This window comes from Thermothelomyces heterothallicus (assembly GCF_042370625.1).
Source record: "Thermothelomyces heterothallicus CBS 202.75 unplaced genomic scaffold P884_scaffold_39, whole genome shotgun sequence".
Taxonomy (NCBI): Eukaryota; Fungi; Ascomycota; class Sordariomycetes; order Sordariales; family Chaetomiaceae; genus Thermothelomyces; species Thermothelomyces heterothallicus.
The window spans coordinates 108,579-134,197 of NW_027192600.1; the positions used below are offsets into that span (position 1 = coordinate 108,579).

Genomic DNA, 25,619 nt, shown 5'->3' on the forward strand with positions numbered 1-25,619 from the left:
GTTGGAGAACGTGGAGGTCCTACTCACTTGGTGAGGTAGTCGGCATATGCCTGCCTCCAGTCGCCGCTCGCGCACTGGGCACCGCTGAGGCCGCACAGGGTGCCGCCGTTGGCGTCGTTGCCGTTGGTCTTCATGTATCCCGGGGCGCTCCAGGCGTCGGCGTAGATGGTCCTGACGCCGTAGGTGTGCACGGCTTCTTGCGACACCCACAGCTGCTTGTTGTCGGAGCCGTCCCAGGAGTAGATCAGCGGGTTGTTGGGCGAGCCGGGGGTCTTGGGCGCGATCGAGACCATGTGGTCGGAGCTCATATCGGGTGAGGACCCGATGCCGTTGCGAAGGATGGAGAGCCCGGCGCCGTTGGTGGTGCTAAACAGGACGTCGAGGGCGCGCCGCTGTCCTTCCTCGGGCAGCCTGCTCATCTGCACCGCGCGCTGGAAGGCCTCCGAGGTACCGAACCCGTCGATCCTCTGGTACGTCGTGGACAGGTCGACGGTGAGAGTTGTTCCGGCCTGTCGCTGCTGGAGAGCCTGGGCTGCATGGTGGCTCCCACGGGCCTGTCGGCCGCGATGGAGTGCAGACCCGGGGGCCGCGGCGTCGACGGCAGTGCCGGCGCAGAGGAGGGCAACGAGCAGAGAATACATTGGGGGGTGGTTGGCTGTCGGATGAAGCTCGCTCCGCAAAGAAAAGGGACTTGCCGAGTGCCAATCACTCCTTTCACGGGTCGGTGCTCTGGGGAATGCTTGTTGCGGACAAACACAAACAACAGCACAATGAGGAGCCCAGCAGGTTGAAGACCCGAGATATAGTATTATTGCACAAGACAACCAGTTCGCCAAGATCTCGATGTTTCCGAATCCATCCCTCCTCTCCTGCATATGCGGTAAGGTGTTATACTTTGGATTGAGGTGCAAGTGGGCGTGGCCCGGCACTAAAACAGTGGTCCTCTTAGTCTGAGTCGGAGGTTGCGCTTATTGAAAGAGTTGCCAGTAATGCAGGCTACCCCACGGTCTGGCCCGGCGGATGGGTAGCGGGCACGGTTAAATGTCCGAAGGGGCGCCCCATGAGTGGAACGGCATATTGCCATGGGCGTTTTGGCATCCGGGCTTCGTCGACGAGGCTGTTTGTGAGAATGCCGGCGGTGCAACCCGGATATATTATTGTCTGCAGATTGGAAGCCGTCCTTATTTTTGCACCTATCAGACGCCAGAACCTGCGGTGGCACTCTGGGACCAGTTTCTCTTTTCTTCCTGTCCTTCCACTTTTTCATCTTCTTTTTTTGTCACAGAAGCTGATGGGTTTGGTTCTCCCTTTATCCGCCCCTCGGAACCCCAAATTGCGCCCTTCGAGTCGTATCGAAACACTGTCCGGGATACGCGTGTGGTACGACGGTCGATGACCTGACGGGGATGGTGTGGTGATGCGACACCCTCCAGTTCAAGCCCCGCGAGGATGCTAAGAGTTAACTTCACCTGGGCTGCGTGGCTGTGCATAACAGGAAACCACGGGCGGTAGAAGTCAACAGTTGGTCAGGCCAGTTGCGGGAAGGCGTGAAGCTCAGAGCCAAGCTTGGAGGAACGGAAAGGTGAACCCCAACCCCAACCCGAATCATGCTCCAAAAAAGATGGGTTAGCGGGTTAGCGGGACAGCGGGACCTTTCGGCCGGTGGGACTTGCAGTTGCTTCGAAAAGTGTGCGTGGCCCAGGCGCGCAGACGGCGAACCCAGGGACTGATGGAGCAGCTGGGTCTCGGCGCGTTCCCGTCGACAACGGGCCCTGCAGCCGGAGTTAGCGGAGTCTTTTCTGCTTCGTTAGATCCGGTCTTGCCCACGAAGGCACCGAACGCATGTCAAAAGATGGCGTGGCCTCGATGCTCGGCACAACCGAAATGCCGATTCTGAAATCGTAAGAGAATTCTTGGAGAAAAGAGCAGGGAAAAAAAAAAACGCAAATAAGAACATGATAAGCCTAAAACAGGACTGAGCCCGCCAGTCCTGCAATGGAACATGGAACGGCTTGCTGCAAGACTCCGCCGCTTATTCGCATCGCGACCGAAACCGCCGACCGGAACCGTTCTGCACGCATCCGCCCTACCTGTCTCCACTGCTGCTGCTGCTGCTGCCGCCACCACCACCGCCGCCGCCGCCGCCGCCGCATCCATGGCTGTATACTCAAGTGCAGTCTCCAAGCTGGACCTGGCCGCCGACGTCCCCGATGAGGCCCGCCAGGCTACGCATCACGTAAAGGGCTCCGACGGGAAGTTCATCAAGTTCCGCAACCCCCATCCGTCGGCCGGTGATCCGCCTCGATCTGTGATTCTCGTGGTCGCCAGGATTTTCTGGTACGGAAAATGGAGGGGGGGGGCGATGTTTCGCATCCTTGGTTGGGGCTGCATTCCGTGCTGTGCTGACCTTCCCTCGCAGGTCCATGATCACGGGCGAGTGGTCCACCCCCGACACGTCCAACGTCAACATCCCGGCCGTCAAGCCCGACTTCAGGGAGAGGCGGGCTGGATTATCCAACCTGCGCGCTACCTGGCTCGGACATGCCTGCTACTTGGTCGAGTTCCCCAGCGGGCTGCGCGTCTTGTTCGACCCGGTCTTCGAGGACCGCTGCGCGCCGGTGCAGTGGCTCGGGCCCAAGCGGTACACGCCGCCGCCGTGCTCCCTCTCCGACCTCCCCCCCGTCGACGCCGTGGTCATCAGCCATTCCCATTACGACCACCTCTCGCACACCAGCGTCCGGGAGCTCGCCCGCCGGAACCCCAGCGCGCACTTCTTCGTCGGCCTCGGCCTGGAACGGTGGTTCCGCGACAGCGGCATCGACAACGTGACCGAGATGGACTGGTGGCAGGATGCCGACCTCGTCCTGACGAGGCAGGACGCCCACGTCCAGGACTTGGACCCGGACAAGACCGACCCCGAGACCATCTCGGCCCGCATCACCTGCCTTCCCTGCCAGCACGCCTCCGGACGCTCGCACAGAGACCAGAACCACACCCTGTGGGCGTCGTGGGCCGTCAGGTCGGGCGGCAAGTCCGTCTGGTTCGGCGGCGACACGGGCTACCGGCGGGTGCCCAAGGTGCCCGTCGGCGTGGACGACTACGGGCCCGAGTACGACTCGCTGCCGCGCTGCCCCCAGTTCGCCCAGATCGGCGCCCTGCGCGGGCCCTTCGACCTCGGCCTGATCCCCATCGGCGCCTACAAGCCGCGCTGGATGTGGAGCTGGATGCACGCCAACCCTTACGACGCCGTCGAGATCTTCAAGGAGACCCGCTGCAAGCGCGCCATGGGCATCCACTGGGGCACCTGGGCCCTGACGATAGAAGATGTCGAAGAGCCGCCGAAGCTGCTGAAGCAGGCACTCGAGGCGAGCGGCATTCCCGAGACGGGTGTCTTTGATGTCTGCGCGATTGGGGAGGCGAGAGAGTTTTGAGGTAATAAGCAAACTTCTACAAAACCTTCTACATGACCAGCTGCGTAATATTCTGAATGGATTGATATCCCATGCAAGTGCCTCCCGAATATTGTAGTAGAGCAAGAGCAGCTCATCATCCATTCATGTCTGATGACCACATCCAACCATCAAAACATTCATTCATTCATTCATTCATTCATTCATTCATTCATCCATCCATCCATCCATCATATACTTTCTTCTTCACAACCCCCCGCCATCAGCCGGGACCAGCACGAGCACAACCCACCCAATCCGTCCGTCCCCGTCCTTCAACGGAACCCAGCGGCTCACCACCCGCCTCAGCGCCGTCGTGGTCTTGCCGCCGCCCCCGGAAAAGAGGACCTGGCTGAGGAACTCGGCGCCCCGGTCCAGCGTTCCGCTCAGCCGCGGCCGGCTTTCCGAAGGAGAAGACGGCACGTCGGCATGCTGCGGCGATGCCGGCGGAGGCACAGCAGGGTTCGCAGACGAATAGCTGGCACCGTTACCAGCCACGGTCGTCTTGACGCCCTTCCCCGACTTGCCCACTCTTCTGGTTCCTCCTCCTCCTCCTCCTCCTGCTGCTGCTGCTGCTGCTGCTGCTGCTGCTGCTCCTGCTCCTGCTGTTGCTGCCGCCCCGATTCCTCCCCCCGCAGAGGCGGCCCCCGCGGAGTAAGAGGCAGACGAAGAGGACGAGGAGCGCTCGACTGCGGAGGTGGTGATGAAGGGGGCGGGAGCGGCAGCGGGAGCGGGAGCAGGAGCGACAAAGGGAACCATCAGCTCGGCCGTCACACTCTCGCCGCGCGCCAACTGCGCAAGCACATTCGCCTTGAACGCGCGGTTGCGGGCCGTCGGCGAGCGGAGGTGCGACGACAGGACAGAGAAGACGTCGCGGTCGAGGAGCGACGCGGTCGGCTCGTGGGTTGTCCGCGCTGCCAGCTGCGGCCGGATGCCGAGGAGCGGAAGGGCGTGGCTGGAGCAGAAAGATATGGGGAGGTGGTCCGGGACGGCGGCGGCGGCAGGGTCCGTCTGGTGTCTGGCGCTGTTACGGTCCGGCCATGCGTGCTGCCGCCTGGTGGAACGAGTGCGGGTTTCTTGTGGGTAGCGCATGACGAGGAAGCGCGAGTAAGGACTGCTGTGTTCGTCTAGAGGTTGGGCAACTTGGTGATAGTGGTGGGCGTGGGAGCTTTCCGCCCGCTGGCTGGCCGGGGATGGGTACAAGCGCGGGGAGGAGGAGGCGGGCTGAGGACTGTCATTTTCTGGTGCCTGATCCGAGGCCGTGCTGTGTCGGGAGTGGGAGTAAGCACGGGACGGAGGCGTTTTGCGATAGAAGCGACGGAAGAAGCGCTGTCGACGGGAGATTGGTTTGTCGCTCTGCTTGTCGTCTTCCTGATTCGGTTCAAAGGCCTCAGAGCTCCGCCGTGCCGGCCAAGATATTGAGGTGGGCCATTCGCTGACCGGATCGGCTGGTTCGTCCGAGGGCTGGCCAAAGTTCAGGACGCCCAAGATGTCCTTTTTGTCGGATCCCATGTTCTCTGAGACACAAACTTGAGCGCCGAGGAAATAGCGCACGCTTCCGTTTCTCATCAACGGACAAATATACAAGAGATTCCAGTAGGGAGTACCGTCGAGCCGGTAATTTAAGACCAGCTCGGTGGCTTCCCTCCCCGACTCTACCGCCTCGCCGAGCCGGCCCGCCGCCTCGGGGTCGGTAGCAATTCCCTGAAAGAGCCGGCAATTCTCCCCGACGAGCTGCCTCCGGTGATAACCCGCCATGGTGAGCAACCCATCAGACGCGAATATGATTGGATTATTGGGACGAAGCGGGTCTGTGAGGCAAAAGGCATCCCCAAGCCCCGGATAAAGAGTCTCCATCTCTCCAGTCGGGGAACGGTTTGCCAGTAATGATGTGGTCAAGGGCCGAGCCAGCTGGTACTTGACAAACTCGGGATAAAGGGTGTGAGACAACCGCTCCTCGGCCGCGAGCTTGGCTTCTTGATACAGCTTCTCAAGGGCTGGTAGCGCCGACCTCACGCAGTACTTGGTGTCGGACTTCAGGGTGGCGGCCACCTCAGACGAGAGTTCAAGTGGAGTTGTTGCCGTCAAGCCCGTGAAGTTTGCTGAGATGTAACTCATCGAAGAAATGAGATCTCTAAGGGCACGGTAGTATTCATCTACCTTGGGGGCGGATTAGTATGCGGGATCAGGTCTTGCTGCAATGGGATTCGTGAACCGACCTTCAACAGGAACTCGACATCCGACCCGCTGTGCCTCGCTTCAGCGAACGTACGGAGCTTCCGCACCGTCGCCTCGTCAGAGAAGGCCATCTTGATAACTGCAGGCTCGAAGAAGTCCGGGAGGACTCTGCCGTTGACGGAAAAGCCTCTAAGCTCTGGGCCTAGTCTGCGGCTCGAGTGGGAGTCCTCCACACTGCTGGTCCCGTCATGACTTGAGGTCCTCGCAGGGGACGGTCGACTGTCTGCTGGGCTGTCCGGATTGTAGTGCGTGTACTGGCGAGAGCCTGCTTGGTTCGAATGCAGCGCCGGACCCGACTCGCTTCTCAGTCGAAGGTGAGACTGCGGCCGCCGGGGCTTAGAATGTTTGAAGCCCTGCGGCGGCGGCGACAAGGCCGTCGTGATCGGGTTGCTCGATTGCCGGTCGTACGCATTTGGCATCACAAGCACCGGACTGGACCCGTTGCTTCCGGGTATGCTGAGGTCGTCCTTGATGGTGGGCAGCGAGTCGTCCGTATACGACCTTGCGGGCATCATGATGTATGATGTCATGGTGAAGCTGTCTTCCAAGGACAGAGGTTTGAGCAGACCAGATAGCTACGCCGAATGACAAGGAGCAAGCAAGGCGTGGTAGCCATTTAGTAGGAGCAGCTTGCCTCGATTCCTGACGAGCCAGAGATGCTGGATGACGGTGTGTTGTGTATCGAGAGAGACGATCCTGCTCTTTAACATAGAGCGGAATTATCAACCGTGGGGCCCAAGACGGCAATGACTCGTGGCCGAGTCTAACCGTTCGCGCACCTCATCAAACTGAGGCCAGTGGCGAGATCAGAAGAACGAGTGGAGGTGTGCAGGGACATGGCGCCCGAGCCCGTGTTGGGCCCCGTCCCATGGAGCTGATTTCGTCATCGCAACCATGTGCGGTGCTTGCGGCGGACAGTTTTTCCTTCGCAGAGATTTCCAGAGCAGCCCACTCTGTTGGCGTATCTGGCCCCATTGCAAACAAGCAAGCCGTGGCCGGACCCTGCAAGCGGGGAGCTTCCCATCCGTGTCGCAGATGGCTGTCGGCGCCGGACAAACAGGGTGGACGACATGGCTTGCTTTGACTGGACGGGATGACTTGGTGGGTTAGCAGAACCCTGAGAGAAAAGGAAGGCTGGCGGCAACCAGAAACCTCAACTGCCGCATACTATAATAGGATATACTGTGCAGAGCGAATGGCTCGTCGTGGATGCTGCTCTTTCAAGGTCTAACGAACGTAGTCGTAGTCGTCACCGACGGGCACCGGCGACGGGTTCCAGCAGGTAGACTTCAAACCACCAAACTGGTACACGGCTCATTGTTTGAAGCATCGCCGTCAGCCCACATTCCCTGAACGTCACTTCTCAGTAGTCCGCATTCCGCGATTTTGAACATCATCTTGCTCGACGTTAGGCTCTGTGCCGGGCTGCTTGAGGTGCTGATGGAGTCGAGATATGAGTGCGGCGCCGTTAGAACCGCTGATCTTGTCATTATTTTTTTCTGAAGGCCATTCCGTGTAATTCTACCTCGCCGGTACTCTGGTAGCTCTTCGGTATCGCCGATTTCGCCGCGGCAGAATCTCGCCCTTGAACGGGTTTCTAAACGTCGTTTGCTGCGGGAGAGCGGGTCGCCGACTGTTTTCTGTGGTGTGAAGAGTCTACACAGTACACATCCAGTTAATCACAAGTTCGGGACTTTTCTTTCGAGCCGTACTTGCAATCCACAAATCTGGAACCTCATGTGCCCAAGGCCTTCTTCGTTGATGGTTCAAGAACAGCGCGCCGGGAACCGTTGTGGATGATGGAGGGGTGGAGCAAGAGCAACGCAGCGGTAGATCAGCGAGGGCTTGGCTTGTGAGTGGATCTGGGGATCGCCAGGCTCCAACTAGGGATCCTTGTAACAAGCCTCCACTACGAATTACACAGTTGGTTACTGCAGTCTGCGCTGCGTTCAGAACTTTGCGTAGGGTGAAACCATCAAATTCGCCGTCTGCAAATCGGTCACGTCTGGATAGTCCCGTGGTCTATTACAACCTTGTACACTACTACCTATAAGGCGCTAATGGGTTGTAGCGAGATCCATCTCGTCTTGCAGATACGCCGCCCTGAGATGCATTCCGGCACCCGCGCCTGTGCATTGCAGCCACCCATATGAGCCCAAGATCACCAGTTCTTGCCCCTGGACATTGCATATATGCACCTACACTCTGTATGTATGTATACACGTGCAAGCACTAGTGTGTCTTATCTTACGAACCATTTATGCATAATGAACGTTGCGCAGGATGCGATTTTACGTAGTAAGGAGCCAATACCTGCCTTGGGGAGTGATGCACTTGGACGTATAGCATTCCGTACACCGTACACAATAAGTCCGAGATGGCCGGATGGCCCGGATGTCTCGGAGACAGCTATGGATCGTGTTAGACCTGATATTGGGAAGAATGCATGGGCCTGTGGTAATGGCACATGGCATGGCGCAAACGGGAAGGTCGCCTTGGACTTGGTCACATCGCGCAGGGCCACAAGACTCCAAGATGGAACTTAACACAGACAGCCCTTTTCAGGTCCCATTGTTCCGTGTGGGCACAGAGCGTAACGTTAAGTCCTGTGGTACCTACATCCCGTCTGCACGCACCTTCCGAATCTGCATCACCCGTCCGTGCCGTGCTAACTATGCCGGCAAGTGCTCGGGGGTCCGAGAGATCGGCATGCCGTTGCCTACAGATTAAGCACATGTGCCTGTAATTACTGCAGGGCAACGGAAACACACCTCCGGATATGTAGGGATGGACTGTACATACATATAGGCACATAGACACCCTATGCATAGGATAATGACCGCCCGGCTCCCTGCATGAACGTCCGGACGAACGCTCCCCGGCGAATGACCGTAGGAAGCCACCACTGTCAGCACCGCGGGGACTCGTTAACCGCGATGGCTTTGCCCGTACTCCTCATCGCATGCTGGTCGGCGCTGGCGGGTCAAGTACTGGCCCGCAACACCTTTGATCCGCTCGCGTACGTTGATCCGCTGATCGGAGCCAGCAACGGCGGCAATGTGTTCCCCGGCGCCTCGTTGCCGTACGGTATTGCGAAAGCAGTCGCCGATACCGACAGCGGCAGCCGTCAGGGCGGGTTCACGATGGATGGCGCCGCCGTCACCGGCTTCAGCACCATGCACGACAGCGGGACCGGAGGGAATCCGAGCTTGGGCAACTTTGCACTCTTCGCCTACACAAGCTGCCCCGGCGGCGACATCAACCGATGTGCCTTCCCCAAGAAGACGCGTGCTGCCTTTGGACGCTTCCGCAATGGCAATGTCTCAGCAAAGCCCGGCACCTTTGACATCACCTTGAACAGCGGCATCCGAGCCGAGATGACGACGACTCATCACGCCTCGCTCTTCAGGTTTACCTTCCCGAGCGACGGGGCGGATGAGGAGCCAGCCCGACCCCTCATCTTGCAGGATCTCACAGACCTGGCCGATTCTAGGCAGGATAACGCTACGGTCGCCGTGGACCCTAAGACGGGCCGCATTACCGGCAGCGCCCGCTTCCTGCCCAGCTTTGGCGCCGGCACGTTTGTCTTGCACTTCTGCACCGACTTCAAGGGCGCCGAGGTAGCGGACAGCGGCATATTCGTCAATAGTCGGGCCAGCACCGAGGTCCACAACCTGACCGTTTCAAGATCCATCAATGGCTATCCCCTCCCCGGGGGTGCGTTTGTGAGGTTTAACTCCGGCGCCGAGCCCATCCTTGTACGGACTGCTACCAGCTTCATCAGTGCCGAGCGAGCGTGCGAGCACGCCGAGAAGGAGATTCCCGACTTCGACTTCACCGCTGTCTCCGAGGCCGCAACTGATGTCTGGAGGGCCAAGATGAGTCCGATCAAGGTATCAACAAAACAGGTGAACAGCTCGCTGTTGACAAACCTCTACAGCGGCATTTACCGGACCATGATCAACCCTCAAAACTACACGGGGGAGAATCCCCTGTGGTCCAGCAAGGAGCCGTACTTTGACTCATTCTACTGGTCAGACGCACAACTATCGCGCAGGAGGTGGACTCTTGCTGAACTGTGGCTAGCATTTGGGACCAATTTCGATCACAGCTTCCGCTTTTGACCATCACGGATCCCACAGCCGTGACTGAGATGGTTCGCTCGCTGATCGACACATACCGCCATGTCGGATGGCTTCCCGATTGCCGGATGAGCCTGAGTAAAGGCTACACTCAGGTAAAGTGAAGCTATCTTTTCGTGTGCTGGTTTCATTACACAAAGATGCAAGCAAAACTGATAATGTCAGGGCGGGTCCAACGCTGACGTTGTGTTAGCGGATGCTCACGTCAAGGGACTCAGAGAGGGCATCAACGTGAGTTCCTCTTTCTCTCTTTTGTTTCTTTCGTTTTTTTTTCCCTTCGACAGATTGCTAAAAAATACTGCGGTGGGACGATGGATTTGCTGCGGTGGTTAAAGACGCCGAGGTTGAACCTTACGACTGGTGCTGCGAAGGGCGGGGAGGGCTCGACAGCTGGAAGTCTCTCGGCTACATTCCAGTCCAAGACTTCGACTACAAGGGCTTTGGTACCATGACGAGAAGCATCTCGCGTACTCTGGAATACGCATATAACGATTACTGCATCGCCCAGATAGCCGCGGCTCTCGGCAAGTCTGCTGAGAAGGAAAAGTACCTCGAGTCGAGCGGCAACTGGCAGAACCTCTTCAAGGAAGATCAAACCTCGATCTGGTGGAACGGCACCGACACGGGATTCACCGGCTTTTTTCAGCCACGCTACCTCAACAAGACCTGGGGCTTCCAAGATCCGCTAAACTGCAGCAATCTTGACACCGCCAGCGTTTGCTCGCTCCAGAACACTGGCCGCGAGACCTTTGAGAGCAGCATCTGGGAGTATGGCTTGTAAGTCTTCCTCGCCCTTCCCAACCGCCCTTCCATTCTTGCTATCCCGAACCGGTAGCCTAACCCGGCTCATCAGCTTCGTCCCCCACGATCAGGCAACCCTCATACGCCTCTACGGCGGGCCCGCCGCCTTTGTGTCCCGCCTCGACTACCTCCACGACAGCGGGATAACTTACATTGGCAATGAGCCTTCCTTCCTCACCGTCTTCCAGTACCACTATGCCGGCCGTCCGGCCCTCTCGGCGCGCCGAGTCCACTTTTACATTCCTGCCTTCTTCTCCCCTACCCCGGGCGGCCTGCCCGGGAATGACGACAGCGGCGCAATGGGATCCTTCGTGGCCTTTTCCATGATGGGCCTGTTCCCCAACCCGGGTCAGAACGTCTACCTGATCACGCCGCCCTTCTTCGAGAGCGTCAACATCACGCACCCGCTCACCCACAAGACCGCGCGCATCAGGAACGTCAACTTTGACCCCACGTACGAGGCCATCTACATCCAGAGCGCCACGCTTGACGGCAAGCCGTACACCAAGAACTGGGTCGACCACAGCTTCTTTACCGAGGGCAAGGAGCTTGTACTTACGTTGGGGCGGAACGAGAGCGCCTGGGGCACCAAGATCGAGGACCTACCCCCGAGTCTGGGCGCATATGAAGGGTTTACTAAGAGGAGTGGGTCACTCCGGAGAACGGCAGCCCCGGATCTCTGGAGAAAGACGGCGGCTTTCAAGGGGCAGTTTGGAAGCCTCGGGGAGAGTTTGGGCATGTAGAACTTCTAACGGGAGGGCGGGGAAGTATACGGCTTTACAGTTCGTGCGAAATCACATCCGAGAGTGGCCATGGCCGGCTTCACACAAGAAACAGCCGCAATCCCCGGTGTTTGGCTGGTTGAATAGTGTGGCAGCGTCTTTCGTAGCCTCCAAGTGCCAAGGGAAACGGTGGTCGAAAGCATAGACCAACTCATTTAGCTAAGGTGGCCTAGCATGATGCTATCGAAGCAGCCGCTTGTTTCAATAGCAACGAACAATAGAGGCCGTGTGGGTATCTAACTTTTTAAATCTCAACCCAATACGCCTTCCTAGCTCTTTTACACTCCCTGATGACACCTTTGCCCATTCATTACACTCACAGATATCTTAATGCGCCTTCAAACAAACCCCCAAAAGCCGAAGCCTAAAGCCACCAGGAAGATTGTAAAGCTGATGCCTAAGCCGAAGACAATGTCGAATGGCCAAGTTACAGCTAACACGGAGACCCCTTGCATCGAAAATGATGCCTTCCTTGCCATGGCGGACAGCACTGTTGATGATAAAACTTATGTCATCTCATCGCTGAACCATCAACTCCGCCAGATCCGTTCACCTGTCGTGGTATTGATCCTTCAATGATCCCCAAAAGGCGAGTGCATAACGTCGCAATGGGGGCAGACAAGATCGGACACGTCGTATTCGTCCTCTTCTGAATCATATTCGTCGGGTTCGATCGGAAGGCCGGTGAGCCGGTCAAACTCGGCCCAAATCCGATAGTCCTCGTCCTGCTCAATTGGGATCCGTTTGAATATAGTTCGACGTGCCTTCCAAAGAGAGTTTGGGTGACCCTCCTCCTTTGGGGCCGGCGGCATCCTGTGATGAATGTGGCTATGGCGATGGTGGGGATGGAGCGCCTCAGTGCTGGCTGTTTTGCCCTTGCTGCGTGCGTACTCATCTGCGAGCGCCCTCCATGATCGAACGACCTTGGGCACCCACTCAGGCATCCATCTTCTCGCTCGCTGTGCCATTGGGCGGAGCTGATTCCCAGAGTACACGAAAGTTGCATCCGATCTCAGGAGTAGCCCATCGTCCTTGACCATGCCCGATAGCTCCGCGACTAGCTCTTCTCCAAAGTCGCAGGCCGGAAGTCCGGTAAGCTGTAACTCGTTGAGAGAGCAACCTAGATCGTGCGATGCCAGGCCATGGAGAAAGTTTCCCGAACCAGGGGAGAGGAAGCTATCCGGAAAGTTCACGAAGTCCATCCTGAGAGACTCTAACCCGGGAAGGAGGCGAGGACGTGGCTGTCCCTTGGGGTGATCGGGGTCAAAGGGAGGCCGCATTGCATCTAGAAAGTCGACAACCTGGTTCCATGCGTAGCTCCGGAACCCCTTACGGGCGAGTGTGTCTTCTCTGATTCGGGTAGCTGTCCTCAGGTTGATGGTCTTGAAGAACGTATCGTTCGCAGAAGGATACGGGGCGAGATGCTTGCGCTCTTCGTCGTCATAATAGCGGGCGATGATGCGGAAGGTGACATGCTTGATGCCCCGACGGTGCTCAAGGCTCACGGAGGCAAAGTTGCGTAGGGTCGCATGGCTCGTGAAGACGAACGTGTTGTTGCTCCAGAGAAAGCGAGTACCTTCAACGTAGTATGCTTTGCAGGTCGCCAGAAAACCAATGGCTATTTGGTTGCCACGTGCCTTCTCTTCGGCAACCAAGGTCTCTTTGTTCAGTTTTGACAGAGGATCGATGATGGGAAACTTGCTAGTCATAGCGTACTCCAGAATGTATAGTTGAATCTCCACAGGTAGCACCGGCAGGTGTCGGTTCTCGTGTGAAAACGACGGTGGACCTCTGGAGCTGCGAGTTCGCGGCCGCTTGGAGGACGACCAGGTGCCTCTGGTCCGGTCATCCGGGTCAAGCGTCAGCCGAGGGTCCCAAGAGATTCCATTCTCTCGCAGGAGCCTCTTGAGGCGCATGTTCTCTGACACGAGCTCCCGATTGAGCGCTCGTGTGGGCTCGTGATACCACGCCTTCGCCTGTTCCTCCTGATCGCGCTCTTCGCTCGGCAGGATGCTCTGAAAAGCCATCAGTACAAGATTATGCCAGATTAGGAGAAGAGCATCTGGCTAGAGATACTGTAGAGTTGGAGGTTTGGCTCACATCGTCCGGGTCCCAGCTCATCTTTTACCAATGGTGATGATCCAAAAAGTCACAAGAGAAAAGAAGATGGGTTCCTGTTCAGCAGGTTCCGGGGTCTGCGTATTGGGTTATGTGGAATGCTGCACAAGCGCTTGACTCGAAGCCTGACTGACACCCAACAAGGTCGCGATGGTGGGAGGAAGCCGTGTGTAGGACGTTGACACGCTTGCTGTTCGTTGACCTGCAGGACAGAGGAGCTGCGAAACCAACGAGAAAGAGCGGCTGCTTCTAATTCTTCGACTGCTGCAAAACGTTTGGAGAGAGGCGGGGGGGGAAAAGATGGAGGCGATCAGAGGCTTGGGCGATAAACCAAGTGCGACTGCCGCATCGCTCATAGGGATGCACTATGGAAGGAGAGACCCAATAACGCAGCCAAGTGGGCGTGACCGGGCGGATCGTTTGCCGTAGGCGGCGCAGGAGCTCCTTTGAGGAAGTTACACTCTGTGAAAGGAGCAACAGTGGACCTGAGCTTCTTCCCTGTGGCCACGCATTTCATGGACCGTGTTCTAACTTCCAAGGGTCTCAAACAGGGTAAGAGCAGCAGGCCGGAAGCACGGTTGGTTTGTGGAAAAGGTACGGGGCACAGATGGCGGCAGAGGTTTTTTTATGGGACAGACAAGTCAGGTGCGAGGCACGGGGTACTTGGTCTTATCGGGCCACAGCATAAGGCCTGTTGCTGCTGTTAGCTCCAAATCGTTAGTACGCAATAACATACAGTACTTGCGTTCGTGGATATGTGGGGCTCTGAGAGACCCTTGAAGAAGCCTGAAGGAAAAACGGCGGCACCTTCAAAAACAAGGAGACGGAGGAGTAAGAAGCAAAATTGTAGGCCCGGAGTTGATAGAGAGTACCGGGTTTTGAAGGAGACCAGAGCGCAAACCACCCTGACCGCGATTGGAAGCCAGGCTGCTGTGGTTCGTTTAGGTCCAACGAACTTACAGAGGTACTTTACTGAAATAGGCAGTAGGCATGTTTGTGCGGTACTTGCTAAGTACCTTACACCTGTACCTTTACAGCTTGGACGTGATTGCTTCCAGCCCAAAACTTACTTTTTAAGTCGCCTAACGGATAGGTTGACCCAGATACGGCGACTAATTTATCATACCCTTTCCCGATGGGCACTGATCGCTTAAACACTGGATCATACGCAACGATCAGGGAGCTATGGCTAGAGATCGCCACACTATCTATTCCACGCCGCGTACTGACGTCAGTAATGGTATGCCGCCCGTTCAGTCTCCGGTCTGGCCTCAAGCAGCTCTAAGACGGGGCCTTGTGACGGCTGACCCGCGAAAGTAAAGCGTGGCCTTCGATCAGATGATGGCATGATTGCAGCGCCCTCGTTTACATCATGCCAAAGCAATGCTACTCCACAAGTGCGAAGGCAACGAATATAAGTGTTGTCGAAAAACTCTCGTAAAGACCCGGTGTTGTTCCAGTCAGGTCACCGCCACATTATACCCCAGACACACTGCTCAACTCGACTAAGCGGCAGAGTATCGATAAAGATCCAAGATGGCTCAGCAGTACTCCGATCCGTCGAAGCACATGGACCCCTACAAGGAGGCTAACCTGGACACGGGTGCCTCAGTAGAGCAAAAGATTCAAGACCTTAGCCACTTCATGGCACATTGCAAGTTTGGAATGATGACTACGCGCGATGCCCGCTCCGGGAACCTCGTATCCAGGTGCATGTCATTGGCAGCCCAAGTACGTGAATTCCCCCGACTGGATGCTGGACGGGATAGCAACAGCCCCTGACCCGTGCCCCCTTAGGAAACTGGCGGAATTGACCTCCTCTTCCACACGAATACCGAGTCTGGCAAGACGGACGACTTGGCTAGCGATTCACACGTCAACATCAGCTTCTTAACCAGCTCGGGCGAGTGGGCCTCGGTAAGCGGCACGGCCAGCGTCATCACGGATCGGTCCTTCGTCAAGAAACACTATAGTCAACACCTCAAGGCCTGGCTCGGGGACCTGGGCGACGGCGTTCACGACGGCGGAGAGAACGATCCCCGGCTTGGGATCATCCGGGTCAAGATGCTAACGGCCCATTACGCCATTTCCCACAAGACCATCCTTGGACAGATGGCCAAGGTCGCACAGGGGGTGGTTACCGGCAAGCCGGCGGCCGTGAACAAGTTGCGCGAGATTAGTGAGGAAGAGGTCCAACAGTGGAGAGCGTCCCATTAGAGAGGACTAATCGCGATGTTGAGGCGTAATTGAAATTGCAAACAAAAGTCCGAAGGCGACAGATGGACTAGTGTGGAGGGCCGGCTTGGGTGGCAATGGGAAATTGGGGTAATTGTTCTCTTGTTGTATCAAGGGGGGGCTTCATATGATATGATCAATTAGCAACCCACTATTTGCCTCGATACTCGGCTTTCCATATCCTGTCCCAGTTTTCCTTGTTGATGGCGAATTCCCGGACGTACTCGTGCTCCAGTTCGTGTGTCCGCCTCCCCAGCAGCACCATGCTGTGCAGCGGGGGCCCAAGCAGATCGTCGGCGTCGCAGAGCTCCGCGAGCGTGCCGGCGACGAACTTCTCCGTCTTGCCGCCCACCCGAGCAGCACCGATGGCCAGACTCTCGGGCCCATAGGCCTTCAGACCCTTCTCCTCTTCGATCTCGAGCATCTGCCGCGCGCAGGTGCCAACGGTCATGAAGCGCGGTGGCTCGTAGATCTTCCTACCCCGTGCCAAGTTCTCTAAGTTGGGCTCCTTGACCTTGATGTCGAGTAGGATGAGGGTGTGCAGGCCAATGTCCCTGTTCTCCTTGATGCGGTCGTAGAAGCTGGCCGGGCGCCAGTTGTCGGTGAAGAAGACCATGCTGACCGTCTGGCCAAAGTTGTAGAGCTGCAGCCCCGCCGCGCCAATCCCTGACATGATGGACGCGTTGGGAACCGTCCGCACGGGAATGCCGAGCTCACGGGCGCGAAGCACCATGTCCGTGTGGGTTGTCGCGCCGAAGGGGTCGCCAACCACCAGGAAGGCTACGTCGACGTTCTGGGCATCACGCAGAATCTCATCGCTGTTGGACTCGACCATCTCACGGTCGGCAACTACAATAGGGCGGCCATAGTAGGATTCCTACTGCGTTCCAGGGTCAACCGAGTTCGGAAACGGGGCGGTTGCTGATACAACAACGGCGACGTACAAGGACGGATTGGTCCACGAGCAGGATGCTGGTGTAGGCCTCGAGGTACACGCGAGACGCCTTCCTCACGATCTCGAGTCCTTTGACAGTAATGTCTGTCTCGTCAGAGAGCCCGAGACCAACAAGATACAGCATTTTGTTCTCGTGAGCACTGTACCGTACTGGAAGGGTAAAGGGAACCTGCAAAAAGTTTTTGTTGGGTGTGTGCTGCAACAAGGCGCGGGCCTGCAAACCTCTGCCACCAGATTTACAGACCCCGCCAGAACTGCCCCGCCAAACTTGCCCCGCCAAAAATACTTTACGGATTACGGAGTACGTACCGAGAGCTTGCATGGGTCCGCAAGCTTATCGTTATCAAAATGCCTTGCCGTCAACAAGCATCGAGCCAAGGGAAATTGCAAAGCGCTCTCACCCAGTAACAAACCACCGCCCGAGCCTCTCACCACATACAATCTGCCCACCATGTCCGGCAAGGGCTCCGCATACGGCCAGCCGGCCGGCGACACGGATTTTCGCAAAAAGTACGACCTAGAAGAGTATGCGGCCAAGGCCAAAGAGCGCGAAGCGGCGGAGAAGGAGGAGCGCAAGGCGCGGTGGGAGGCCAAGATGGCGGGCAAGAAGTACTACAAGCCGATGGACGGCACGGAGACTCTCACGACGGCGCGCAGCGCGACGCAGGACTTCAGCAAGCTGGTCGGGACGACGACGCTAGTGCCGGCCGGGGCGGGCGTCGGCAAGCGCGGGCGCGGCGCCGGCTTCTACTGCGAGGCGTGCGACCTGACGTTCAAGGACAACCTGCAGTGGGTCGAGCACACCAACAGCATGCAGCACCAGCGCAACATTGGCGCGACGGGCGAGGTGCGCAAGGCCACGGCCGAGGAGGTGCGCGCGCGCATCGAGGCGCTCTGGGAGCGGGAGCAGCAGCGCAAGCGGGAGGAGGTCGTCTCGCTCGCCCAGAGGCTGGAGGTGCGCAAGGAGGAGGAGGCGAGAGAGAGGGAGGAGAGGAGGCGGAAGCGGAAGGAGGCCGAGGAGCGCAAGAGGCAGGAAAGGGAGGCCGCGATGAAGATCAAGACCGAGTACGGCGATGACGTCCGGATCGAGGGCGAGCACGACGAGGACGATATGATGGCGGCCATGGGGTTTACTGGGTTCGGCACCACGGCGAAGAAGTGAGACACATTGTTACGCGGGGGGGGGGGGGGTTTCAGGTAATGATGTTGGCTTACTTGCGGACATGAGATACCGTCTGTGCGGTAAAGTTTACGAAAGATACCAGCAATGGGTGGCGTTTGGAGTTTCCGGGCTTGGTGTTTTCTTACAGGGCAGTCGATCTAAGTTTTGACAAAAGTTTTGAGAAAAATCTGTAGAGCACTTGGATCTCGTTTACAGTACGTACATGCATACAATTGGAAATCATCTTGAAACTTCATCCAAGCTTTTGACAGATCCTGGAAGAGATTTTCGGCCTGCCGTCTCCCGTTTCTCCCCCCCTAAGGGCCCAGGAGTTGGAGACTCGAAGAGCACTCTGCAGCGTACAGTACGTACTCCCGTGCCTTGTTGCTCTCGGAACACGCAGCGGGCAGTGTGTATCCGTACACTACTTGAACCCGGGCCCACCTCCCGAACATTCGTACGCCGGGAGCCACGCGCTGCCCCGCCGCTGCCGCTTTGGGCGCCCCGCTCTGGCCGCTCGTCGCATCCAGCGGATTGAACCGTCTTTCGCTCTCACTCCTCTTCAGAATCGCTCCGAAGCACACAATTTTCCTAGCCCAGCAGAAAATCCTCGATATCCTATACCAAGACACCGGACGTGGGTCGCTTTGTATTTCCGCTTCCCTCGCGATCTCTCCTGTCGACTCCGCTACGAGTTCAGTTTTTGCGCCTCACGCCACGCCCTGCACATCCTTAAGAGACCTTCCCCGAGGCGGGAAAAGAAAAAGGTTTTGCTTGACCGCGAGCGAACATGTCCAGCACATCGACAAGCTCAGCTGCCGCTGCGTCTCTGCTGAAGCGGCAGTTGAAGCAGATGCAATCCGCCAAGGACCTCCCGGGCATCTCGTGCGGCTTGGTGAACGACAACAACATCTTTGAGTGGGAAGTCATGTTGATGATCAGCGACGATTGCAAGTATTATGGCGGTAAGCACCTTAGCCCCGCAAACCCCCTCCCCTCCCTTTTCTCTTTCTCCTTCGACCTCTGGCACTGTGCAGATGTGGGAGCTAACGATTCCGGCACCCTTCCTTTATAAAGGAGGCAACTTCCGCGCGCATCTCATCTTCCCTCCGACCTACCCGCTCATGCCCCCTAAGATGGTCTTCCAGGCGCCGATTCCCTTCCACCCGAACATCTACCCGAGCGGCGAGCTCTGCATCAGCATTCTGCACCCCCCCGAAGAGGACAAGTACGGCTACGAGTCGGCGAGCGAGCGCTGGAGCCCCGTGCAGACGCCCGAGACGATCCTCCTGAGCGTCATCAGCCTGTTTGAGGACCCGAACGACGAGAGCCCCGCCAATGTCGAGGCGGCAAGGCTGCTGCGTGAGGAGCGGGAGGGAAAGAGCAAAGAATTCAGGAGACAGTGCCGGAAGTGTGTGAGGGAGAGCTTGGGGGAGGATTAAGCGCATCTTGGCGGGTTTCGTTGGAAAGAAGGCGGTAGAAGGGAGATGGGGGAGAAGAGGGGAAGGGGGGAGGCGGGGATTGGAACAGAGTGCGAACTAGGGGGGGATTTCGAACGGTAAATTGGCCACATGGGAACAGTCCAGAAAGCGGGAGTCTCCGACGACATATCGTTGAGAGAAAAGAGGGGGGGGGGAGGGAGGGGAAGGGGGGATGGGGGAGCAGAGCTGGTTGGGATCCAAGAGGATGGCGACATGTTGAAGGGCGAAAGAGTAGGAAACATGGGAACCTCGGTTTCTATAAAAACAAAGAGGAGCGAATTATTAACAAGCGAAATACAATCTAAGACACGAACCCCATGACCTTCCCAACCGTGGAATCCCACTCCTCGTCCCACCTTCTACTCCCCTCCTTGACAGCCCCTCTCCTCAGCCGCTCCAGCTCCGCCTTCCCACCACCATCTCCCAACAACCGCCCCAGAATGCCCGCCAGCTCCTCGGCCGTCTCGAAGCCGGCTCCGTTCTCGCCCTCCTTGACCAGCTCCCCGAAGCTCTCGTAGCCGCGGTAGGCGGCCACGGGCAGGCCGGCGCCGAACATGTCCACCACCTTCATGGGCAGGTCGACGCCCGAGCTGCTCTTGTGCAGGCAGATGCCCAGGTCGGCGCAGGCCAGCAGGGCCGCGTAGTCGGCAAAGGGCAGGAAGGCCGTGGCGACGCGCACGTTGGGCAGGCGGCCGGCCGCCGTCAGCTCGGCGACCCGGCGCACGTACAGGTCCCGTTGCGGGCCCTTGCCGGTGATGATGGCCAGGAGCGGGGTGCGCGTCCCGTCGTTAGTCGTCGTCGTCGTGGTGGTGGTGTCGGCAGCCGATGCGTATCGGACGAGGGCGTCGAGCAGGAGGGAGAAGTCCTCGTCGGGCGTCCAGCTGGTGCTGCTCACGACGAGGCGGGTGGCGCCGGAGAGGATGGCTGGGATGAGGGCTCGTTCCGGGAAGTCCTTGAGGACCCTGTGGAGGATCTCTTTCCGGGCGGAGGGGGAGGCGAGGGGCCGGAAGATGGCGGCCGGCCGGTCGTGCACGGCTAGGATGCGCTGCGGGAGCGAGTAAGGGGGCCTGCGCAGCTGGGCGGCCATGGCGTGCGTCACTGTCAGATGGAGGTGGCCGAGGCGGCCAGAGTAGCATTCGTAGAGCTTGGAGAGGGCCACGAAAGGGTGACTGCGCCCCCGCGTACCGGCAAGAATGGTCCAGCCGTAGTTGTGCCAGTCGATTATGAGCTTGCTATTGCGCAAGTAGCAGACCAGACCGGCAATGGCGAGAGTCGGGATGCTCGGTGGGTTCTGAACGAGGATCCATTGCGCCGGCGGGAGAACGCGGGCGAGGAGGCGGGTGAGGTGGTAGACCTGATGCAGAACCTTCCACGGGGCGAACAGAAGGAAGGGGATGGATGCCGGCCTGCTAGGCGGCGTGGGGATGGGGGTGATGGTGATCCCGGGGCTGTTGGCAATGTCGGGATGAGGAGGGGTTTCTGTGTTGCGTGCATTCATTAGCTTATCCAATCCAAACTCGGGAACACTCTCGGTCCATCTAACGGCAGACGCACCGAGGTATCCGACCAAGTTCACCCTTCCTCCATGTTTTGCTATGCTCAAGGCATGGTAGGTCATGCGCGGACTGCGCCCGACATCACCGAGGACAAGAACGTGGACCGAGACAGGTTCGTTTGGTGAGCCGGCCGGGGGTCCGTCGTACTTGGTCAGGGTGAGGAAGTAGTACGCAGCAAGAATTGCTAAGTTGGAGATGCAGATAAGCAGCAGGTACAGCAACAGGGCGATCATGCTTGCCAATGGGCAGCCACGGGAGGCATATAATGGGCCCCCAGGAATGCCTAACTTTTTGTCAAATTCAATAACAGTCGCCGGACCTCAACCTCTGCTCGAAATCCTTTCTTTCACCTGCAGAGCCTCGTCGATCTCGTCGTACGGCCGCGAGGCTTGATTCAAAGATGCCAGCTTGCCTCACAATTTCTCCATATTAACGCGGCTTAATTATCGGGTTGCATACAAATAAATGCTTGGTGGGCACTGATTCCGGGGTGATGAGGTCTTGGCAGATCTCGTGCATGCAGCCAATCAGGGGCCCGAATTTACCTCCAGTTTCTCGGCTTTCAGGGGCCAGGAAGCGGAAAGGCGGCGGACGAGGAGCGCGACAAGGAGGGTTAACCCGACAAGAGTATCCGTACGGATAGTGTAAAGAGGAGGGACCACACAAACATCAGGACCGTGGGCCCGCGGCGACGAAGTTGGCATCCCTGCACTACACAATCTCGATGCCTTAACTTCAGCAGCCGACAACCTGAAACGACTGTGCCGTTCCTTCCTCCAAATCGCGGTCGATACCAAACAGTGGAAGAGCTGCTTCGGCTCTCGGCTGTCCCAGTAAGTAGTACTATTAAAGCGTCTTCTCCCCGCGTTTGCTGTGGCGCCCAACGAACCGTCGCTGCTGACAGACAAGCTGCGCCTTATTGATGCAGGATATCCAGCCGACCGGGAACGCAAAGTGAGCCGCATCGAACGTCGGGCGACCAGTTCGCTTCACCGCCGCCTCTGCCCGCCTTCCACACGCCGCCCGATGCCAAATCATAGGTGACTCAAGGAGCGCCGACGCTCCTTAGCCCTGCGCTTGGTTGCTAGATAGGATATCTGATCTCGCCCGCCACGTCAAATCGGCATAATCGCCTCGCAACCCGGCACGATGGCATCGTCCTATGCCCTGCCGGCCTCAGCGCTCCATCAACATCATCATGGTTCAGACAACAACCTTTCACACTCACACTCCTCGAATGGCCACTCCCACACTACGTCCCTGACCTCGCTGAGCCCCTCGCGGAGCCGTAGAGAGACTCGACCAAGCGGCACCCATTCCCATGGCCGGAGTCACCATCATGGCGGCGGCGGCGACAACCCCTCCCAGTTCCGAACGAACTCGAACGTGCCCATGCCCATCAGCATCCCTCCGCCAACGGGGCCGAGTGGCGGTCAGTGGAAAATCGAATCGACTCCCGGGGGCAAGGCGTTGGTGTCGCCGTCAGCGGCCAGCTTCGACGCCGCCGGCGTGTACGAGCCTCCCGTCGGGGCGCGGCCGAGGTCGCACTCCCATTCGAGCCACCACGCCCATGATCATTCGGGTCCACGGTCCAAGTTCACGGCGCTTCTGCTCCGGTACACCCCGAGGTGGCCATTGTTGCATGCGGTCGTGTCGATCGAGGATTCCCGGAGGATATTCTATTTCATGAGGTGCGTGAGAGACTTTTTTTTCCGAAAGGCGACGAGGATATCCTCCGACTGACCGGGATCTCTCCGTAGCTTAAACTTTGCATTTATGGCGGTGCAGGCGTTTTACGGATACGTGACGGACTCGCTCGGTCTTCTGAGCGACAGCGTGCACATGTTTTTTGATTGCGTGGCCCTGGCGGTCGGGCTGTTTGCCGCGGTGGCCAGCAAGTGGCCTCCGAGTGACAGATTCCCGTACGGTTTTGGGAAGATCGAGACGCTGAGCGGTTTCGGCAATGGCGTCTTCCTAATCTTAATCAGTGTGGAAATCATGACGGAGGCGTGCGAGCGGATATACGAGGGCAGGGAGACGAAGAGGCTCGGGGAGCTGTTTGTCGTCAGCACGGCCGGGTTGCTGGTCAATCTGGTGGGTATGATGGCATTTGGGCATCATCACCATGGCCATGGTCATGGCCATACCCATCACCACGGGCATGGTCATTCTCATGCTTGCAACGGCCATTCCCACAGCCGCCACGACCACGACCACCTCCACAGCAACGGGCACGACGAGAAGCACGGCCACCCGCGCGGTGGACCGGCACATTCCCATTCCCATTCCCCTTCCCATTCCCATTCCCACGACAACGAGAACATGTACGGCATCTACCTCCATGTGCTCGCCGACACGCTCGGAAGCGCAGCGGTCATCGTCTCAACCGTGCTCACCCACTTTTGGAAGTGGCCCGGCTGGGACCCGCTGGCCTCCTTCCTCATCGCGGTTCTGATCCTGCTCTCGGCCCTGCCGCTGGTGAAGTCGTCCGCGCGACGGCTGCTCCTCACGATCCCTCCCGAGATCGAGTACAACTTGCGCGACACGCTCTCCGGCATCACGGGCCTGCGGGGCGTCGTCGGCTACGCGGCACCCAAGTTCTGGCTCGACGACCGGGATGCCGGCCAGGACGGGGGCGCCCCGAACAAGCTCTTGGGGGTCATGCATGTTGTCGCGGCGCGCGGCGCCGACATGGAAGATGTGCGGGATCGCGTGAGGAACTACCTGCTGGAGCACAACATTGATGTCACGCTGCAGGTCGAGAGGGAAGGCGACACGAGCTGTTGGTGTGGTGTCGGGCGCAGCCCGCTGTCGCAGACGCATCGGACGACGCATAGTACCAGTATTTTCTGAGCGAGGTCATCTACCCTGCAGATGTTTTATTTCTTCGGAAGTGCGTTTGAGATATTGCTTCCTCAGGAGATATTCGTCTTGGAGCATTTATTGTACAACATACGGGTTGGATTTACAGCCTTGAAAGATATTTCTGGAGAACTCATGTCTTGGGCTTAATATTCTTCAACACATAACCAAATCAACCCGCAACGAATCGGTTGCTACAAGTATATAATGTGGCTTAAAAAAAAAAAAAAGACGTACCTCGCAATCTATCCTACCAAATCTCGCGCAAGACGGAAGAAAAATCTGTTAAAAAAACACATCGAGTTTTGAGGCCCCCGCCCTCTCCATTTCCTCTGAAATGGCGCGTCACATGCGGACAAATACCCGCCCCTGTTTGTAAAGTCACAATGGGACGGGTTCCTCCTTTTTGGCGTCATGCGGCTTGATGCCGCACAAGCGGTCACCGACCCTCGTTGATTGGCCCAGGGATTTTGGTCTTTATACGGATTGCTTGGGAGGGGAGAAATATACCCCTGAACGTGTCCATACTAGTACACACGGGAAAAATATTACGAGAGTATGCAAATATTACGAGAGTATGCAAGTATAGTCGCACACGCTCCTGCGGCCTTTGGTGACCCATCTGCCCGAGGCAGATATGAGGATGGCCGGGAGTGGGTGACATCGACTGGAAACACAAGAGGGACGCCGCAGCCTGACATACTCCTCGCACGCGGCGCGGTGATTGACGAGAAACACCTTGTCACGACGCAGAAGCTTGGAAGAACCCCTCATGGGTCGACGGGACGGGACGGGGTGGGGTTGGAGTTATCTAGTCAGTCTTACGTACGGAGTATAACAGCCCAGTGACGCGATTTGCGTGCTGGAGACTGATGTTAAGAGCAACTTTTGCCATGGGGAACAGAGATTTGTCGCCAAGTGTTGACGGGGTGGTGCAAGGAACTCTACATATGTCCTTCGGGTGGCAGATCATCGTGAATCCAGAATGCGCGTCGCATCCTTGAAGGCAAACCGAGGGGGAAGAAGCCAGTAAGCCATGGACGGTCGCTTCATTGGTAACTTTCTGTCAGTTGACGATGTTCATCTCGATCGATGCACTGGTTGTTGTCCGAGCACCAAGGCAGTTGACGGTTGACTGTATCTAACTTTGGAGGCACGGAGAGATGGATGGCGAATGGATGAACGGAAGTTGGGTAATCAGCCGCTAACTTATCCAAGCGGGTCCCATGCCCCATGGGGACACCCGCGGCCCCAAAAAAACGGCTCATGGACCGTGCGTTCAGCAAGTGCAATTCGAGGCATGTGACGAATAGTTAGCTAACGTTGGAAAACCAACCGCCGCATCCGTGAAATGATCTCTTGGCAGTTGAAGCCACCAGCAGGCTCCACAGATCTTGTGCATACTACACTACAGTACTTCGTAAAGTCGGCCCGCAGACGAAGGCGGGGCTGGGGGTTCCCTTTTGCCGAGGTTCCAGCATCGGACGTGGGGTGACGTCCGTGGCTGAAAGTATCCGTATAGGACGGAGTATTGTCGAACGGAGCCGAGATCGCCATGCCAAAACCCCCCACCAACAACCTCCCAAAACGCCCCAAAATCTGAACACCCGCAGTCTTTCTTTCGGACGATCAAAGGCCCGGGTCGAGCTAAATCGTTCCGAAATTTTGCGTTTCCGTGCTGTAGATTTCGCTTTTTCGACCGCAAGGAGCAGGAGAGAGAGAAGCGCAGACGCAACTCGATACAATCGAGAATCATCTACCGCAACACGACGCGCGGCTTCGAGAAGGTTCGCGCCAGGGGAAACGGGAAACGGGGGACCAAAGTCAGCTTTGCTGCA

At 57.7% G+C, this 25,619-nt stretch overlaps 11 protein-coding genes across 11 annotated transcripts in view; 6 read left to right on the forward strand and 5 right to left on the reverse strand.

The window, feature by feature from the left end:
• Window positions 1–641, reverse strand: part of P884DRAFT_303491 (glycoside hydrolase family 30 protein) — a gene marked incomplete at both ends in the record, with an annotated part of 1,860 nt that extends 1,219 nt beyond the window's left edge. Inside the window, one exon of the mRNA XM_069445035.1 lies at window positions 28–641. Coding sequence (XP_069293609.1) covers window positions 28–641 — 614 coding nt within the window. The remainder of the gene's footprint in view (window positions 1–27) is intronic.
• A 1,448-nt stretch (window positions 642–2,089) lies between these two features.
• P884DRAFT_232456 (beta-lactamase superfamily domain-containing protein) lies at window positions 2,090–3,509 on the forward strand. The gene is made up of 2 exons (XM_069439855.1): window positions 2,090–2,337; window positions 2,420–3,509. Exons 1-2 carry the CDS (start codon window positions 2,156–2,158, stop codon window positions 3,429–3,431), a joined length of 1,194 nt encoding a protein of 397 aa, XP_069293610.1. The 5' UTR covers window positions 2,090–2,155; the 3' UTR covers window positions 3,432–3,509.
• Window positions 3,510–3,656: 147 nt separating this feature from the next.
• Window positions 3,657–5,758, reverse strand: P884DRAFT_281049 (uncharacterized protein; the record flags this gene model as incomplete). The annotated part of the gene is made up of 2 exons (XM_069443496.1): window positions 3,657–5,609; window positions 5,669–5,758. The coding sequence occupies 2 exons, from the start codon at window positions 5,756–5,758 to the stop codon at window positions 3,657–3,659; spliced, it is 2,043 nt and encodes a 680-aa protein (XP_069293611.1).
• A 2,735-nt stretch (window positions 5,759–8,493) lies between these two features.
• Window positions 8,494–11,646, forward strand: P884DRAFT_288082 (glycoside hydrolase family 92 protein). Its single transcript, XM_069443918.1, has 5 exons — window positions 8,494–9,720; window positions 9,774–9,924; window positions 9,995–10,060; window positions 10,134–10,606; window positions 10,683–11,646. Exons 1-5 carry the CDS (start codon window positions 8,543–8,545, stop codon window positions 11,371–11,373), a joined length of 2,559 nt encoding a protein of 852 aa, XP_069293612.1. The 5' UTR covers window positions 8,494–8,542; the 3' UTR covers window positions 11,374–11,646.
• A 2-nt stretch (window positions 11,647–11,648) lies between these two features.
• Window positions 11,649–13,906, reverse strand: P884DRAFT_332833 (uncharacterized protein). Its single transcript, XM_069445813.1, has 2 exons — window positions 13,513–13,906; window positions 11,649–13,427 (listed from the first exon to the last, which is right to left on the reverse strand). The coding sequence occupies exons 1-2, from the start codon at window positions 13,531–13,533 to the stop codon at window positions 11,985–11,987; spliced, it is 1,464 nt and encodes a 487-aa protein (XP_069293613.1). The 5' UTR covers window positions 13,534–13,906; the 3' UTR covers window positions 11,649–11,984.
• A 1,022-nt stretch (window positions 13,907–14,928) lies between these two features.
• On the forward strand, window positions 14,929–15,747 carry P884DRAFT_251986 (blue light-inducible protein; the record flags this gene model as incomplete). Its single annotated transcript, XM_069440711.1, has 2 exons — window positions 14,929–15,261; window positions 15,328–15,747. The coding sequence occupies exons 1-2, from the start codon at window positions 15,067–15,069 to the stop codon at window positions 15,745–15,747; spliced, it is 615 nt and encodes a 204-aa protein (XP_069293614.1). The 5' UTR covers window positions 14,929–15,066.
• A 169-nt stretch (window positions 15,748–15,916) lies between these two features.
• P884DRAFT_211953 (tetrapyrrole methylase) lies at window positions 15,917–16,844 on the reverse strand (the record flags this gene model as incomplete). The annotated part of the gene is made up of 2 exons (XM_069439121.1): window positions 15,917–16,642; window positions 16,710–16,844. 2 exons carry the CDS (start codon window positions 16,842–16,844, stop codon window positions 15,917–15,919), a joined length of 861 nt encoding a protein of 286 aa, XP_069293615.1.
• A 291-nt stretch (window positions 16,845–17,135) lies between these two features.
• On the forward strand, window positions 17,136–17,896 carry P884DRAFT_265041 (uncharacterized protein). The gene has a single exon (XM_069441907.1). It carries the CDS (start codon window positions 17,172–17,174, stop codon window positions 17,880–17,882), a length of 711 nt encoding a protein of 236 aa, XP_069293616.1. The 5' UTR covers window positions 17,136–17,171; the 3' UTR covers window positions 17,883–17,896.
• Window positions 17,897–18,380: 484 nt separating this feature from the next.
• Window positions 18,381–19,385, forward strand: P884DRAFT_251994 (ubiquitin-conjugating enzyme/RWD-like protein). The gene is made up of 2 exons (XM_069440712.1): window positions 18,381–18,847; window positions 18,960–19,385. The coding sequence occupies exons 1-2, from the start codon at window positions 18,673–18,675 to the stop codon at window positions 19,322–19,324; spliced, it is 540 nt and encodes a 179-aa protein (XP_069293617.1). The 5' UTR covers window positions 18,381–18,672; the 3' UTR covers window positions 19,325–19,385.
• A 279-nt stretch (window positions 19,386–19,664) lies between these two features.
• P884DRAFT_251998 (glycosyltransferase family 33 protein) lies at window positions 19,665–21,258 on the reverse strand (the record flags this gene model as incomplete). The annotated part of the gene is made up of 2 exons (XM_069440713.1): window positions 20,918–21,258; window positions 19,665–20,842 (listed from the first exon to the last, which is right to left on the reverse strand). The coding sequence occupies exons 1-2, from the start codon at window positions 21,150–21,152 to the stop codon at window positions 19,665–19,667; spliced, it is 1,413 nt and encodes a 470-aa protein (XP_069293618.1). The 5' UTR covers window positions 21,153–21,258.
• A 715-nt stretch (window positions 21,259–21,973) lies between these two features.
• On the forward strand, window positions 21,974–23,899 carry P884DRAFT_92318 (cation efflux family-domain-containing protein). Its single transcript, XM_069446177.1, has 2 exons — window positions 21,974–22,610; window positions 22,680–23,899. Exons 1-2 carry the CDS (start codon window positions 22,069–22,071, stop codon window positions 23,770–23,772), a joined length of 1,635 nt encoding a protein of 544 aa, XP_069293619.1. The 5' UTR covers window positions 21,974–22,068; the 3' UTR covers window positions 23,773–23,899.
• The last annotated feature ends 1,720 nt before the right edge of the window (window positions 23,900–25,619 follow it).